Source organism: Centroberyx affinis, unplaced genomic scaffold, assembly GCF_046629955.1.
Source record: "Centroberyx affinis isolate AG114_WGS23_722 - 3 ecotype Tasmania unplaced genomic scaffold, CSIRO-AGI_Caff_v1 ptg000359l_1, whole genome shotgun sequence".
NCBI classification, from domain to species: domain Eukaryota; kingdom Metazoa; phylum Chordata; class Actinopteri; order Beryciformes; family Berycidae; genus Centroberyx; species Centroberyx affinis.
The window spans coordinates 88,183-106,524 of record NW_027279030.1 but is presented as its reverse complement, the minus strand read 5'-3'; the positions used below and the strand labels follow the sequence as shown (position 1 = coordinate 106,524).

Genomic DNA, 18,342 nt, shown 5'->3' with positions numbered 1-18,342 from the left:
ATGTTATCTTTTACCTAAGTTAGACATACTTGGTTCCTTTTTTATTCAAATTTAGACATAAACAACACATTACCAGCAGACCTCGGGGAAACAGTAATTGGAATTGTTTTAACCTACATGGAGTACGAAGTGGGTTTACTACATCAAGACAGAAAATACTAAATTACTTTAAAATGACTTTAAATACTTTGCTGTGATTGTCTAAACTTTTTGGCAATTTCATTATCTTGTCATTTGTGACAAACCGCATCCATCCAGGACATAAATGGGCTTAATCAAATAATGAGAAAATATCTGGCTCAGGTGTGATTACCAGGGTATTCATATACTTTTTCTCACCACAGTGCCAGTGCCATTTAACAACTAGCTTGGTACAGCCTTTGTGTGTGTGTGTGTGTGTGTGTGTGTGAGTGTGTGTGTGTGTGTGTGTGTGTGTGCATGCGGGTAGAGAGTGAAGGAGACAGATCCTCAGAGGGAGGGAGGGGGCCCCTTGTGAGGTGAGACGTGTAAGCCTGCCGCTTGTAGCAGAGTTAGTCAGGATTAGGACATATATCTGTGGGATAAGGTGGAGTTAGTGGGACCCTACAGGCCACAACCTCGCACCATCTGTCTAAACAGGCCCGACCCGTCCTCAACTCTGTCACTCTCTCACCACCTCGCCTCTCCTCTGTCTATCTACACTCTGCGATTCCTCCCACTTCCTTCTTCTGTTTCTGTCTGATGCCGTCTCTTCTTCTCTTCCTCCAAAACGCAGTTCTCCTCCTTAGAGTTCAGGCTTGTCCAAACTTTCTCCCGCTGCAGCAGCTCTCGTCTCATGACCCGGCCTGGCCTGCAGAGCCTGCAGAGCCTTTAGAGCCTGCAGGGCCTGGCAGGATACAGGCTGCTCAATGATATGAAGCTATAGGATAAAGAGGTGAGCGAGGGGTCAGCTTTGCATTGAGGGGTTTTGGGCCCTATGGGCAGGAAGCTCGAGCTTAAACTGGAGCTGGCAACCACTGATCGACACAAAGACCCTAAAAATGTATGTCATCCAGTCCATCAAGTGTTCATGAAGGATCTTCTCAGAATGACACCCAGTAGCTCTGTTGCACAAATCAATTTAATAGCAACAACAATGATAGTAATAGTAATAATCATAATAATATAAAATAAGACTAATGAATTGAAATGTGCTGAATGTAATGAGATTTTTAAAATAAATATTTATTATGTTGTTATTTTTTATGTTACTGTATACAGTGTTCATATATGTGAACAGTGTGATTTCATGCAATTAACTATACATTTAAATTAACTACAGTAATCCCAAATTACCATATAACAGAGTAAACCTGTTTTAATACAGGTAATACAGAGCAAGATAGTAGGTAATATACAACACCATGCAAATACACTACTGCTACTACTACTAATAATAATATTAATAATAATAACAACAAAAACAATAATAATAATGATAATGTTTATTTATATAGCACTTTTCAAAACAAAAAGATGAAATCAACAGTAACAGAGCAATGAGAAGTCTTAGGGTGTAAATGTAATATCTCCCACCTGACTGAGGTGCTTTGAGATTCCTCTCACTAGTTGGAGACAAAATGTTTGTGGTTGCATAAGCAGCAGGGCTGGTGATGTATTTGGCATGAAGTATGAGGTAAGTTCCTCTGTGTCTCTGCCTCTCTTTGTCCCTCACTCTCATGGGAGGCCCTGTTGGTTTAGCTGCTAAGCTTTCCCCGGAAACATGAAAGATGGAGAGATAGAGAGGTAAAAATAGAGGAAGAGAGGAAGAGGGAGAGAAAGAAGGGAATAGTAACTGTTCTAACAGTTTTTTTTTTTTAAATGCAGCATTATCTCTTTATTAGCCCTCGCATTTTACTTATCTTTCAGGAAGTTCTTTTATCATCAAAGATCCTGATTTCAATTTAGCTGCATAACTGAAAGAATTGTGGAAAATGTTCTCAAATGAAGGAAAATGGATTAAAGGAATGTTTGTGAGCTTGTTAGTTTCCATGAGTCAGCGTGTCTGGTTGTCTCAGTGTGTCACTGGTTTGTTTACTGCCCAAATCAGATTTGTGCAGGCAACTCACTGATTCCTTAACGAGACACTATTAAGACACAGAGAGACTCCGGATTAACAAGTTTAGCTTTTAAGGAGCATTGAGAAATGCTTGTTATGCATTTCTCTGCTTGATGAACTTAAACGGGTTAGAAAAAAACAGAATTACTTTACTGATTTTGAGCCTAAGCACAAGAGACAGGCCAGTGTGGGGACATAGGGGGTGCTAATTTGTGAGATGAGACCAAAAACAAAGGCCATGCCTCAAAAACTGAGATCCTAAGACAGCACCTCTTGCAAGTTTTGTTTTTCAACAATGTTGGAAATTTAGAAGAAGAAAATAGAAAAAATAATGAAAATAGAAAATAACTTGAATTGCCAGAAAACGTATATTGTCATTATAAATGATTGTTAACATCTTCCTCTTTGATAAACAAAAAAAAAATGTTTGTATTGACATTCAGACACTATAATCATAACCCAGATAGTGATATTAAGTATAATGAATTCACAGAAATTGTGCAAATGTATTCCTGCTTTTTAGAATAGACAAGTAGCATACATGCAGCTTTTTTATATATATACTGTATATATAAAGGAAAAGTATTAGTTTATATGGTGAGGGGCAGCTGGCAGCTTGGGGCCCCACTTCAGTCTATAGGTGCTTTAATAGACAATAACACCTGAAATTATATATTAAAAAAATATAGTTTCAGAGCCATCATGATTTTCTAATACCAAACATTTTACCAAACTTGTTATTTTTCATTTGAACATCTCAGTCAGATTAGCACAGTGGCCACTGGAGGGGAAGTGATCTTTCCCTTCTACATCACCTATTCTCACCTAAATCATGTCGCTGCTGCTGTGGAAGTTTTCCCTTCTCTTACTTGAACTGAGAGTTAATATAAACATTTATGTCCTGAGTGAGTTTCATGGGCCTTGAGACCTTTTTAAAGCCCTTCATATGAGTTCAAAAAGATATTGGCATCAGTGAGAAAATAAGCATTCCTCTCTTCTTTCTTAACAAGCTTACTTTTTGCAGATACTGTATGTGTTTCTGGCCACAATAGCAGTATGCTCTCCTGGATTTAATGTGGCTTCCAGGAACGTTACAGACACAGAACTACAGCTGCGGAAAACTTCCAGTACTATAATGTTACCTGCTTCCATGTAGTTACATGTTGGCAACTGGCAGGATTTTCAATTGAAAATTGCCGCAAATTATGAACTCATATTGATTTTCTGAACATTATCCAACATCTTTTTAAGTCATAACTTTAAGAGGTAACACACAAACTCAGAACTTTTTTGGCAATCAATATATATTCAATGCATAATTCAACTAAAATGATTCAATCTTATCACACTAAAAACTACTCTTTACTACTCCACATAACATGATTAAAACAAGATCCTGAAACAAAACAAAACAAAAAACTCCTCAATGTTTAAAAAGCAGTATCCAATCTGAAGATGGTAAAAAAAAATCTTTGGTACTGTTGGAATCCGAATTTATACAAACTGAGCCTATATTAGGTAGTTGTTGCTCTATATGTTACAGGCTTATTACACATAGACATCCTAATATATGATAAATATGCTTATACACACACCTTCCCACTGGCATGTGGTTAGTGAGTATTATGGCCACCATAACGCTGGTCAGGCTGCAGCAGAATGGCCTGGTGCTCAGTGAGGCTGCATACCAACCAGGCAACCACAGTCCAGTCCCCTGTGTGGAAATACCTGTAAAAGCATCCTCAAACAAGATAATCATCCCCTACTTTCTCCAGAGGTGTGACACCAGCTGGCTGACCCTGTGCCCCAACCAGAGGGTGAAAACAGAATTTAAGTAAAAGTAAATCAAATCAAAGCTGCTCATCAATAAACAGGACCAGTCCAGTAGCTGTGAATGTCCACTGTGCGGCAGTAGAGAGTCTCCTGTCCATCTGGTGCCAATATAATTGTGAAGTCTTTGTTTTACTCAATGATAGGTGACTGGGCGAATCATTTTGTGGTGAATACTGCACCCTCTCTCTCACAGCAAACAGAGACCAAGGATGGGATAGTGAGGCAGAGACAGTGACATCATGACCTGGATGTACATACTCTGCACACACGTGTTGCAGTTTACATGATTTGGCACGTGACTAACTGGCGAGTGTGTGTGTGTCTGTATGTGTGTGAGTGAGTAAGTGAGTGACTGAGTGAGGGTGTGTGTGTGTGTTTGTGTGTGTGTGTGTGTGTGTGTGTGTGTGTGTGTGTGTGTTTGTGTGTGTGTGTGTCTGTGTGTGTCTGTGTGTGTCTGTGTGTGTGTGTGTGAGTGTGCCTAACCCAGATCAGTCTGAAATATCATTTAAAAAAAGACGGATAAGTGGCATCAGTGTGAATTTTGGTTGGGAGGAAGAGAGGAGTTGTGTGTTTGTGTGTGGAGTGTGAGTGTGTGTGTGTGTGTGTGTGTGTGTGTGTGTGTGTGTGTGTGTGTGTGAGAGAGAGAGAGAGACAGAGAGAGGCAGAGAGACAGAAAGACAGAGAGATAGAGAGACAGAGAGAGAAACGGAGACAGACAGAGAGACAGAGATAGACAGAGAGAGAAAGAGACAGACAGAAAGTCAAAGAGAGAGACAGAAAGTCAGAGAGAGAGAGAGACAGAGAGAGAGACAGACAGAGAGAGAGAGAGAGAGAGAGAGAGAGAGAGAGAGAGAGAGACTGGGGAACATGACTGTAGAGCCATGAGAGAGGGATATGGGGGAGAGAGAGGAGGGGATTGTTGCAAACAGGGATTTGCATCAGAGAGGAAAGAAAGAGAGGGGGCAGTGGCACTCAGTGTCAGAGTGCTATACACACTCACATGCGCACGTACACACTCTGTTTTCTCTGTGTCTCTTTCTAAACGTGTCAGTAAACCAGTCAGTCAATTATTTTTGTGTGTGTGGGGGGAATGTTGAAAGGAGCTCCAAATCATCCTTCCTCTCTATGACCAACGGTAAGACAATTTCATTCAGCTTCTTTTTCTGTTTGACTCCTACTCCCTCTGATTCTGTCACTCTCACTGCAGGCCTTTTATCTTTCCCTCGTTTCATTCTACTTTTTTCTCTCTCTTTCCCCAACTCTCTGTGTGTGTCTGTCTGTCGCTCTCTTTGGCTGGCTTTTTTTTTTTTTTCGTCGTGACTCTGGTCCGGAGCCAGATTGAGGCCTCCATGGAGCCCCGTCACAGTTTGCTTTCTGTTACAATCCATTTTGAACCATGGGGGGCTAAATTAATGAGCTGTGCAATGAACTATTAAGAAGCAGAAGCAGTAGTCAGAGGTGGATTTTTAATTAGATGTTCATTTTAATAATGATAACCGCTACATTTGAAGGCCTATAATTAATGGTGCTGGAGGAAATAGTTATGTTCTCTTTTGATGTAGACACCACTATATCATATTAAAGATATTGAAAATATACACTTATATGCTGAGGAGCTCCTTTTTCTTTTCAATTTGTGTATTTGTGATATGAATACAGCTAACAAGTTAACAGTATTTTGACATGCTCAGTGAATGTTTAAGAATGAGATAACTAAACCTGTCTTAGTTACCATCAACATCTTGAATAAAAAAATAGCCTATAAATGAATAGTAACATTTTTGAAATGATAACATTACATTATATTTCTGTATAAAAAAAAAAAGTTTTTGATCTTATATCTAATTAGACTAGATCAAAATGAACAAGATCTAACATGTTGAAATGTCTACACTTAATCATCATCACTCAAACACATTTATGGTCAATATCAACTTTAATTAAAAGTTATCATTTTCCCTCAGGCTTTATAAAAATCTGTTTAGATTATATTAGAAAGTGTTGGGCTCTGGATTAAACTCTAAACCAATACATAATTGGATTTGGTCACCTGGGACTTGTGAGTCTTTCTGTCAAAAATGATTAAGCCTTCTGAAATCTTGTGCTTAAGTTGGTTATGTGTTCAGTAGATAGATCTTTCTAGAAATATTATGAGTTATATCTATTGTGAAGCTTCATTAGGCCAATAACTCACAATTATCTCTGTTTCATAATGGTGAATGCAACTCCTAGGTAGGCAGAAGGTTATTCTTTTATTTGGTTGGACAAAGTTAGACATAAAACAATTTTCACTGCATGTTTTACAGTCAGAAACCATGTGGGCAGTGAGGTATTAAAGTAACACATGCATAACTCATTCTTCACAGTTTGCACTCCCCTTCACAGGAGGTAATCTTGCATTATGAGCTAGCAAGAGGCAACATGAGGATCATGCTTTATCAGTTATACAGAAAGAAGTGACAGAAATGAACATACTGAACATGCACAGTATGTGCTAGTTAGACTCTGATATATAAAGTTATAAAGACCCATAAAGTCATGGTTTGTCTGTCACAGACTTTTGCATGTGCATGTACACGTGCACATGTGTGTGCGCATGTGTGTGTGTGCCTGTTTATAGATGTGTGTACAAGGAGTTGATCTGTAGCAGATTAGCATCTTAACAATTTAACACACAAACAGCCGGCCAGACAGACACACTCACACACACACACATTCTAAATTAATGTCCCACAAAGTCAAAATGACCTGTGATGATCAGAGCTTTTATAGTAGAATCCTGCTTGAAATTGAGTTTCTTGGATTATGCTACAAAATGGTGAAAAGGCTTCTTTTCAGACATCCATAAATTCTTGAAAAAAAATGTTGAAATTTGTATTATTTACAGAAAGATTTTTTTGTATCGTAATTCATATACTGGTAATTTTACAGATGTTATTGCTACATTACAGTTGTTTGCTTTGAGAGACGATCCCAATACTTTGTTAAACAAATATCAGTTACAAAACGAATGCAACATATTATGTAATGAAAATAGTTTTGAGGATTTATACATGACTTACTAATAATGAATTTCTTTTCCCTTGACTGCCCCTCTCCCCCCTCCCTGTACCCCTCACCATTTATTTCCTTCAGGACAAGGGAGAAAGAGACAAGGGCACGGGGAGACACGATTTCTCACGGAGGAAACTCACCACTCAGTCCTTTTCCTGACATCACTACTGCTGTCGTCTATGAGCTGCACTAAGACAGAAGAGTGGATTTGCAAACAATCCTGACACACGGAAAAGCCCTGCTGAACCTCAGTTTGCCCCAGCAACAGACACCATGTCGTCTCCTTCCCTCCCGATGCCTTCTCTCCCCCCAAGTCCTCTGGCCATGGAGTACCTAAATGACTTTGATCTCCTCAAATTTGAGGTGAAATCTGACACTCCTCCGCTCCCTCCTCCCTGTACGTACCCCAAATCTGGCCTCCCCCACGACCCCTCCAGCTCTCCGTACACCGGCCACCCTCCCCAGGACTCCAGTTTGAGCTCCAGCCCTTACAACTCTCTGCCACCGTCGCCGACACTCAGCGACGCCCACCCGCCGCCTTCGGGCTCTTCCTCCCTTTCTTCGTCATCCTCCTCCATCTCCTTCCCCCTCTCCATCTCCAACAGCTTCACCTCCGGCATCAGCTCCGGCTCTCAGGGGAACGTGGAGGGCAGCCCAGCTCACGGAGGGCCTCAGGGGCCCAACCCCGCCTCGCTGGAGGACCTGATCTGGCTGGCGGCGCTGCAGCAGCAGTTCGGGGGTGAAGTGACGGGACCTGCGTCGTTGCTGGGGGCCTTGGGAGGGGGGCCAGAGCGAGGAGACAGAGAGAGGGGGCCGGTCAACAGCTTTCTGGGTTGTGAGGATGCTGTGGAGGCTTTACTCAACTCTGCTGCTGCAGCTGTCAGCTCACAGGTAACAGTCTGTCTTATCTTCCCCGTGTAACGATTATGGTTTGTCTGTCTTTTACAGAGTCTTGTCATGAAAGAGATGAAAGCGTCTCTAACTCTCTCTGCTTCTTCAACACTGTCTGTCTCTCCTCCCTTCCAGTTTCCAGTCCTGTCTCAGAGCTCCAGCAGTAACCTGGGGGACTCCGGCAGCGACAGCGGAGGTGACATCTCCTGCACCAAGGGGCCGGACATGTGCCATCGCCCGCTCGTCTTCCTCTCATCCGCTCCCCCCTCGCTGCCCAACGGTGCCCCCGCCTCAGCACCCTACCCACAGCCACCCAGCCCCCAGGGTCGACTCCATCACCATCAGCATCACCATCATCAGCATCACCCGCACCATCCCATGCATGGCCATCATCACCATCATCATCACCTCCAAGTCAGTCAAGTAGACAGGGCAAAACAGCCATGCTTAGTACAGTGTGTATCAAAAAGACTGGGTGGGAGGGGCAGTTTGGTTTGGTCACAATGACGATACTGAACAGAAAGTGTAAAATAAAACTTGGGAGGTTAAAGGAGTGCACATATAGAACAATAGCAGAAGTAAAGAGAAAAGAGTGGCACATGCAGCACGGGAGGGTTGAGGGGGAGGAGAGAGGGATCATGCAGTGAAGGATTAGGATTAGGACATTAGAACATGGTTATGAATGTCTGTGTCTATCCTAAGTATCACCTGTTGGATTGGTCTCTGAATTGCAATGATAAGTGCCGCTACATCTTTATCTTTAAAGCCATAATATGTTTTTTTCCCTATGTAAATTATGGGTTTATAAGATATTCATAGATTATTGAGGGAATCTACTACTATCTACTACCATTTATACACACAGTCTACTTGCTGATGGAGATTTATGTCAACTTCAGATCCCCATGTACTTCAAAACACTTCCACATGAGTGCTATTATGGGATTTTAATGTTTGTTCATATAAATACTTTTCTGTCAGTGGCTCTCAACCTTTGACCGAGTTCGCTAAATAATTACCTCAAAACTAAAATGTTAAATGTACTTTGGGAAACACTACCAATATAAACTCTGTAGTCGAGGATGCTCAATTCTGAATGGATTTTTAATTGGTAATTAAGCACTCCTCTGTTATCTATGTCTGTTTTCTCTGGTGTATCAAGAGGTCTGGATGGATCTCTCGATGCAGTATGTGGAGCACAGTGTGAGCTTATGATAATATCTGCTATTATTGCCGTGCATAATCCTGATCACTGTCACCCACACTTAGTCAGATTACATGACAGATTATGGACATGTGGTGCCGAAATGTGCCCCCTGACAGACACACAGCGTGCTCACACACCACATACACATCACATGTACAAAAGCCGAAATGCAAACATCTTTCTTTGTCTGAATCTGTTCTTGTATACATCCTCTATCAGAAATGCCACCTCATGCTCATCGATATACTCCAGTGTTTATCCATTTTAGCATGTGTCTCGTGGCCAATTAACATTTTGAAATAACAAATTCCCTGTGTGTTTTTTTTCTCTCCATCTGTTTAGCAGTGTGGGGTGGATGAGCGTTTCTCTGATGAGCAGCTTGTGAGCCTGTCAGTGAGGGAGCTGAACCGACACCTGCGTGGAGTGAGTAAGGACGAGGTGGTGCGCCTGAAGCAGAAGCGCCGCACACTAAAGAACCGCGGCTATGCCCAGTCCTGCCGCTACAAGCGCTTACAGCACCGCCACGCTTTGGAGTCTGAGAAACACGTGCTCACACAACAGGTACACACACACACACTCACACACACACACACACACACACATACAGTATTTGTGCTGTGACCCTTACTGACTACATTCATTCCCTAACCCCCAACTACCCTTAACCCTATCCATTACATGCCTATCCTCAACTCTTACCCAACCCCAAACCCAATCCTAAATCTAACCTTAACCCTAAACACAAGTACTAACCCTAAAATATCCCTTTAAAAGAGCAGGAACTGGCAAAATGTCCTCACTTTGGAGGATTTTCCTATTATTTCTGTCCTCGAGAGGGACTGCTCCTCAAAAGCCCTCACAAGAACAGATACACACATACCATTACTTGCCAGTATCTGACATTCTGAAATTCCAACTCCATTTGATCACAGAAAAACAAAATAAGCATAATAACACATTCTTAACGATACTTGGCATAAACAATATGTGAACATCTTTTGGACAAGAGTTGCACACTGTGGCATATCTCAGCGAGCACAAAGTCATCATCGACATCTCACTTTTCCTCCTCAGTTGGAACAGCTACAGTGTGAGCTGACTCGAGTGCTGAGGGAGCGAGACGCCTACAAGGCTCGCTACGAGAAGCTGATCAGCACAAACCACGGCGCCAGCGATGCCCCGCCGGCCCGCACCAACAACCCACCTTCCCCACCCCCCGACTACTTTCTCTGAGTTCACCTGGAGGGAAGGACAGGAGAGAACAAAGAGAGGGATGAAAGGAGGAGGCCAGCGTAAATGGAGCAATCAATGATGAGTAATCGGACTTGGGGAAGAAAGCAAAGGAGGGTGATGCGTATGTGTGTGTGCGTGCATTTGTGTGTGTGTGTGTGAGAGAGAGAGAGGGAGCGAGAGAGGGAGAGAGAGAGAGAGAGAGAGAGAGAGAGAGAGAGGAGAGAGAGAGAGATTGGCAGGCAGTTTTGGGGTTATACAACTGTGAAATCCACTCCTGAGTAATCATGGGGAAATTGACTGTTAATTCATAGGGTTAGATTCAGCTCTAGGTTGCTTCATGGACTCAGTTTTACTTCACTGCGAAGTTGATAGCAGCACAAAGACTGGGTGTGAGGTCTTTGAGATCTACCTTGTTCTGGTAATATCAGCGCGATGGTGGAGAAAACAGCCTGTTGGCCCGAGACCATCAAAACGAATCATGTGAAATCCAATGCTTTGTCTTGCATTAACACTATCATTCGTCCCTAACACTGCTGAGCATATTATCTATGCGGATTTTCAGTAAAAATGATGATATACCTGATATACCTGAAATTTACTCTCCAAATGAGTGGTTGAGTCGAGGCCCAAAATGTAGTTTTTTTTTTTTTTTTATATAAGCTGCTAACAATGCAGAGGTCTGAGTAGTGCAGTGGTGCTGGATGTGAAGTGGTATGGGCTTGGATAAAGTATCCATGGCATGCAGTTGTATTTGCCAGCTAATATTTCACAGTTGCCTACCAAGGAGTTTAAGCTCACCAAGACTTGTTATTCTTTGTAAGATGAATAATCATAGATTAAAGAATGTACAAGGATACTTTTCCTGGGAGTATTCCAGTGATTGTGCTAAATGAATGATGGAATTATGCTCTTGTGTTTAGCAAAGATACATCTTGAAAAAAAATGCTGAGAAATCCACACTTTGCTAGTTGGAAAATACTTGCAGTGTCCTATCTGTGACTGATGTTTTGTTCAATAACAAGAGGTTAAATTTGCTGTCAGTGATGGCTCCACAATCAAAAATGGGTCCTACATGCAAAGACGTGGAGCTGGCAGTGTGTTTACTAAAGCTATGGTGAAAGAGATTTAGACAAAGAAACCCAACGCAACAGGCAAAAGAGTGTGGCATGATTTGTGTGATTGTGTCCTGTTCTCAAGCCTAGAGAAACTATTTTGGGTAATAATGAACACCTCTCTGACAAGGATGATCACCATGATGCAACATGCAGCACCACAGAGCTGGTCACTGTGGACTTGGATACTGTGGACTTGGATACAAAGAAAAGGTGCAGGGATAAAATGCAAAAAAAAAACTCTTCATGGAGGACATCTTCTTAACTGTCCCATGAAAACGTTGCCAGGGTACATGCATTAGAGCTATTTATTTTGTTTGGGTGTAGGTAAAATAAATTGATCTATTTGTTTTATTTATTCACTTATTTATTCACAGTATTTATTCATTGTTTATTTATGTACCAATTCTAATTATTTTACTGGTTTATCATTTTATTCCATCAAGCTTAGTGTGTATTTTTACTTTCCCACAGTTTATTATTTTATCCAATTATGATTAGAATTAACATTATTACAATCATTATGGCCATTATTATGGTTTCTCCTATTGTAGTGTGGTTTCATATGCATTATGAAATAAACAAAATACTTTACCATCACTGGCATGCAGTAATGTGTTTCTTGTATTGCGTGTACACAGGTTTTGCCCTCACCTCTTTTTCATTCCCTTCTCTGCGCATCACCTCGGTTTCAGTCTTCTGCAGGCCTTTTGTCTTTCCCTCACCCTGTAGCCCCATCCCCTCTTCCATCTCTCTCTCTATCTCTGTCCCTCTATAGTGAGGCAGTGACCCTGGGTGTGTGCTGTTTGGGATGACCTCACCTTCAGCTCTACCTCCCTCTCTGTGTCTCTCGCTCTCTCTCTGGCCGGTATAATAGGGGCAGGATTAGGGCTATAATAGCGCCCTGACTGCTCACTGCCGGAGTCCATTGTGGCATTGTGTGGGAGGGACGCACCGCCGCTCCGCTCACTCACGGCCACACTCACATTCTGACAGAAAAAACACAGGCCCAAATACACTCCTTGGACACATAAATAGAAAATGACTTAATTTAACAAATGTAAATTAACCGTCACTCAAAAGATCATCTGTTTGTCACGTGGCTGAATGCTCTCTTCAAAGGGATACAAAGGGGGAGAGAGAAACACATTTGAGAGAAAGTGAGACCTCTGCTGTAGGTTGTCATGCCTCTTTCTGCCCACGGGAATACCCAGATGACACATTTAAAACATGTATTCCCCTTGGACACACACACACACACACCTACATATACACACACACACACACACACACACACACACACACACACACACACACACACACACACACACACGAAGTCAGGAAAAGTGTTGTGTTATGCTGCGCCCTAGCGGTGGAATCCATATCGTCTGCATCTTCCAAAAGTCAATTAGAGCCGAATGAAATTGAGGACCTTATTGCTGCTGCGCGCGCTTCACCGGCTGTACTTTCATTCCCGTTGGCCGTGCTTTGCTTTTGAAGGCATTGCTATTGTCTGAGCTGGGTGGCGTTGTACGTGTAGAAAATACAACGCGTGTTTCCTGAGGGGAGCCCATTTCATCTGCAGAAACTAAAACCTGGAGAGCGTCACGCACCAAGTCAGTGAGTCATGAACACACTCTCAGTTTGGAGAGCGGTGATTGTACGGCACCGACTGCAGAACTGGACTGGGGCCCGACACTTTATCAATCTTTAGTATGGTGGAAGGAGAAGTGTGTAGGTAGCAGCAGCCTGTTCTGCGCGCGGGCGTGTGTGTGTGTGTGTGTGTGTGTGTGTGTGAGAGAGAGAGAGAGAGAGAGAGAGAGAGAGAGAGAGAGAGAGAGAGAGAAGAGAGAGGGGAAGACAGAAACAAGAGAGTGAGGGGGAGAGAGGAAGAGTGCCTGTGTGACAGAGGAAAAAGATAGAGATATAGAGAGAAAGAGGGAGGGAGAGAGTGTGTGTGTGTGACAGAGAGATACACAAATAGAGGGAGAGAGAGAGAGAGAGAGAGAGAGAGAGAGAGAGAGAGACCGTGCTTACTCTGTAGTTGCCGTGCGCCGTGTGACAGGTGAGAGATCATACCGGCTGTGAGGTCGAGGCAAAGTGGATGGGCGGGTAAACACTTGGGTGTCTCTGTTTCTGTTCAGTCTTTATCCTGATCGGTGTGTTTCAGATTGCAGATGCCGACAGATGTGCCCGAAGACAGGAGCAACAACGAGGAAACACCGACCAAGGTAGGCTGTGTTCAAGCTGCTCGAGCTGTGGCAAATAGCTCTAATACTTGATGTCCGCATTATATTCAATTAGCCAATCAGCTTTGAGGCATTTGATCAGGCATTTGATTGATGTGTGTTTGATGTGCTAATTGTAAGTTAAATGAAGGAAATGACTAGCCTGCAATTTAAGAAAAGAAAAATCAGTTTTTCTGCAGCTGTGTCACGATGTGTGTGTGTGTGTGTGTGTGTGTGTGTGTGTGTGTTGGGGAGGTGATGGGTGACAAGCACGACAAAAGGAGACGTTTCCCATTTTACCTACAAAATCCAACTCCTCCCTCTTTCTGTGATGAGCTGCTTCACATTGATTATTGCTCTGCCTTTACAACACAAGTGAGATTTGACTGAGCACCTCAAGTCACATTCTGCCAGATCAAAGAGCACATAGATCCAACATGGCTCTGGGTCACAGTAATCAAGCTTTGGGTTCTGTCTTGTTTGTTATATGAGCACTACCATATCTGAATAATCATAGTGGTTCATTAAGTCTATGTTATGCAATATAATAATGAGGAGTTCTTCCATGTTCCCCTCTCCTCCAGTGTGACAACATGACTCTGTCCAGTACCCCAACAGTTCGCAGAGGGAGCACTCCTCTGCCAATTAAGCACCAGCTCAGACGAGAGGAAGCTGTCCATGATGATTGTGATTGGACATTAGGGGCGGCTGGACCTTCTCCTCCGCCAATTAGCTTCAGCCCGGCGGTGGATGACGCTCTGACCGGGGCGGCGGAGGGGCGGCCTGACGGGCCGTTACGGATCGCCCTGCTGGGGCAGAACGGGGTGGGGAAGTCGTCTCTGGCCATCACCCTCGCCGGGGATGTGGACAGGACTGCGTCTGTGGATTCTGAGGGTACAAAGCTGTGTGTATGTGTGTGTTTGTGTTAACATGATGCAGAGCAGTATGATAGTGTTGCAGTGAAGAGACTGTCCCTTTTGCAGTGCACAGCAGGTAAATAAATCACAGCACCCATCTCCCATCTGAGAGCTAACGGCTGCTCTCCCTGTCCCTAGGGGAGGGCTATGTTCGCACAGTCACCGTGGATGAGGAGGAGAGCATCATCATTATCTATGACAACTGGAGACAGGTGAGCCAAACAACACCTCAGCACCTCAGTTCCCACACTCCCTGCTCCCTCATTAGGCCACTGAGCCCTCTCTCCACCTATATGCTCTGCTGCCTTGACACCGAGCTACTTTTGTCATTTCGATATGGCGTGTGCATGTTTGCTCATCTCGTTTAGTCACAGTGTTGCTGGTCTATCTGTGTCTGCAGACACGCTGGGGAAATAGTACCAGGGTTTCTGCCTGAGTGCATAGAGTTATTTCTTTGTGAACAGTAATTGATTGATATGATAATCTGTAAACAAGGAATACAGATACAGACACAAATAATACAGTACAGGGAGAAGATGAAGGGAGGAAAATGATTCAAAGGAAAGGGGTGAAACACAAAATGGGTAAAAAAGAAAAGATACATACTGTGTATAGTATATATTGTAAATGCATATATATACATATTCATAGTGTATTTGTTGAGCAAATTGCATTTGTTCAAAAATGGATGCAAAGCTCAGAGAAACACTATAAAGAATGAGGGAAATAAATATGCCGTCATATAAGTCAGCAACAGATGAGAATTTAACTGTTTGTGCATCTGCATCTGGCTGCAGAAAGCTCATTATCAGGTTGTTTTCCACACATTTCCGTCTTTTCCCTTGGGCTCAGTTCAGAGGCATCTGTGTGTGTGGATGTGAGAGAGAGCTGCCCACAGAGCAGATGTGCCAAATGACTGCATTATCTCATTATTCATGTTTCTGATTTGGGAGGATGTTTGGAAACACAGCATACACACCCTCTTGACACAATCTGTCTTTTTGATGTAAGCATTTTTGTGTGTTAACTGTTTCTATAATTAGTTGTCGTTGCTGTGAGAGAGGTTGTAACGGTCGCCTTACAAGGAATGTGCTCATATTCTCGTAGTATTATGCTCTATCTCTATCATTAGGCTTTGGTCTGTGCTCAGTTTCTCATCTAGATTCAATTCAAATTGAATGAAAGGCACCAAGGTACTGTAGTGCTCCCTTTAGACTGGCTGAAGGATCCAGTCAAGGATATGTACGCTGTGAGGATTGTATCTGTGTGTGCTATTTGGAGAGGATGGATGTTTGCTCTCTGCATGTGTCATCAGGTAGTTGAGGTGAATTGTAGTCACTGCTATGCACAGTAGTAATTTGTCTATAAACCACAGGGCATTTTAGATAGAGCAATTGTCTACTGTCACACCAGGCTGCTCTTCCACCTTTATACTGCATGCAAGGCTTTGAGAACAATATTTATGAGAACAGTGGAAAGTAAACCTGTCCAAATGCTCATGACTTTGTCTGGCAGTTTTTTTTTACGACCATGGTGTGTTTACAGTACGAAATGAAGGTGTTGACTTGTCCATCAATCTCCATGCTTCCCAGCAACACTGAAGTGAAGATGATGTTAAGACACAAACCTTTCTGACCTATGGTTGCAAGTACCTTAGAAAGGGTGGCAATGTTTTCTCTGATAACCCAGGCCACAACAACAGCAAAACCAGAAAGCTTTAGACATTGGTTTTCTTATGCACAAAGCCAGGTATCAGAGCTTTCCTTCCTCTCCCCACCTCCTTTCCAGTGGGAGAAGTTGTATCATACGGCTGTGATTCTCTCTCCGTCCCTCAGGACCTGTCGGCTCTGCAGTGTGAGGTGTGTGTTCTGGTGTTTTCAGTGACAGACAGGCGCAGTTTCCACCGCACTGCTCAACTCCGACTTCTCTTGAGGGAGACTCAGCCCCAAACTCCCATCATCCTCGTAGGTAACAAGAGTGACCTGGTCCGCTCACGTGAGGTCACCTATCAAGGTAAAATGATGCTGTGTTGATGCCTTCATTCCCCTATTGTCCTCTTTTTTTCTTGATGTTTCCCACCATTGTTGTGCTCCTGTCATCTCCACAGTGGGTGTTGACATTTTCAGCTGTGTATCTCTGTAGGGAACCTTGATGTAGGGTGAAATATAAATATGGGAACATGTAAATGGCACAGCGTTTCAGCTCCACCACAGTGTGGGAGTATGAAGGGAGTAACAATTATAGTTGAAAGCAGGAAAGCCACATTCACTGTGAGGGCACTGCATGTCCATATTCATCCAATTTTACCAATACACAAGATCTGGTGTAAGTATCCATTGTACTATTCAATCAGGATGAGCACCTACATAGAAAAGACCACATGCATAGTACTTTTCCTCCAAACTTAAAGCAGATTTGAAGCCTGTTTACACAACAAAACATGTAGACCTTTGGCTATAGGGGCTGTCTCGAGTCTAACTGGAGTGTAATATCTTCTATCTCACCTTTGGTGAGGTGGTTTTTGGAGATCAAAATGATACTAACTTGCTTCACGTTCTCCTAGCAAACACAAACCCCTCACCTTTCCTGTTTTCACTTTCTGTCTCTTTCTCATCTGTCTCTCCCCCTCTGATATGTTCTCATTGGCTAGCCATGACTTGTCTTTGTGCTTTGTAGATCATCTTTCCATGTCTGTTAATGATGGTTAATATCTTAATATCTTAAACCTTAACTGCTTAATGCTCTTAAAAAATATAATCTAACTATCTATCAGAGATAACTGTGCAATTTCTAATTGACAAATTAGGTTTTAATTAGAGCTAATTAAGAGAATTGAACTGCCTCTAGCCATTTTTCACCCTTTTGTTTCACCCCCTTCGTGGCTTCTTTAACTTGTCTTGTGTATGTGGCAGGGATGGGGGGGATTATATGTCATTCTGTAATTATATACAATACAATAACTGTGAAGATCCAGAGCAGAGCAAGCCCTAAGCTTTTTGTGACCATAAACAAAATACTGTTTGTGAACCCGAAACACCATAACAACAACCATATCCACCAAATTACTCCCACCATAATAATAATTCCATGATGTGGCCCTTCTTAGCGGCTGTATAATGTTTATACTAAGGGCCGGCTCTGATCCAGAGAAACCTTAATATTTCTGAGGTCGAACAGAGGTGAGCTTTGCTGCATCACAGCAATAAAAAAGAGATGAAATGAGCTTCATCATTTTACTAATAAAGATGCACTTGACGCCACTGCAGTCCCTTACTCTAACTGTAAATAGTGTTAAGCCCTTTCATCCTCTCCTTTTCTAATTATTTTCACTCATCTTGTCCCTTCCTCTCTGCTCTCTTCCCTCAGAGGCCATGTCCAGCGCTGCCCTCTATGACTGCCTGTATCTGGAGATCTCCGCCTCTCTGGACCACCGAACCCCAGAGCTGCTGGAGTGTGCGGTGAGGCTAGCGAGGGGCCAGGCCCCGTGGCCCCCAGGAGCCAGCGGGGAGGACATGAGCGGAGGAGGGCAGCGCGAAAGCATAACCTCCCGTGCCAAACGTTTCCTGTCCAGCCTGGTGCCCCGCTACCCCCGAGAAAGAGAGCGAGAGGCGGGCAAGTTCCTCAGGCAGAAGTCCCGATCTTGCCACGACCTCGGGGCGCTGTGATCGAGGACGAGGAGCTAAATGGCTAGGCTGTTAACAGAGATAGCCGGGAGTAATGTAGTTTACAAACAGAGAGAAAGAGAGAGAGAAAGAGGATAATAGAGCAATTTAGTGGATAAGAGACAGAG

General features: G+C 43.1%; 2 protein-coding genes across 2 annotated transcripts; both read left to right on the top strand.

Moving 5' to 3' along the window:
• Positions 1–7,237: 7,237 nt before the first annotated feature.
• Positions 7,238–10,295, top strand: nrl (neural retina leucine zipper). The gene is made up of 4 exons (XM_071515539.1): positions 7,238–7,855; positions 7,991–8,278; positions 9,408–9,623; positions 10,137–10,295. The coding sequence occupies exons 1-4, from the start codon at positions 7,238–7,240 to the stop codon at positions 10,293–10,295; spliced, it is 1,281 nt and encodes a 426-aa protein (XP_071371640.1).
• Positions 10,296–13,584: 3,289 nt separating this feature from the next.
• LOC139641283 (GTP-binding protein REM 2-like) lies at positions 13,585–18,217 on the top strand. The gene is made up of 5 exons (XM_071515585.1): positions 13,585–13,638; positions 14,220–14,529; positions 14,691–14,764; positions 16,388–16,565; positions 17,919–18,217. The coding sequence occupies exons 1-5, from the start codon at positions 13,585–13,587 to the stop codon at positions 18,215–18,217; spliced, it is 915 nt and encodes a 304-aa protein (XP_071371686.1).
• Positions 18,218–18,342: the final 125 nt, after the last annotated feature.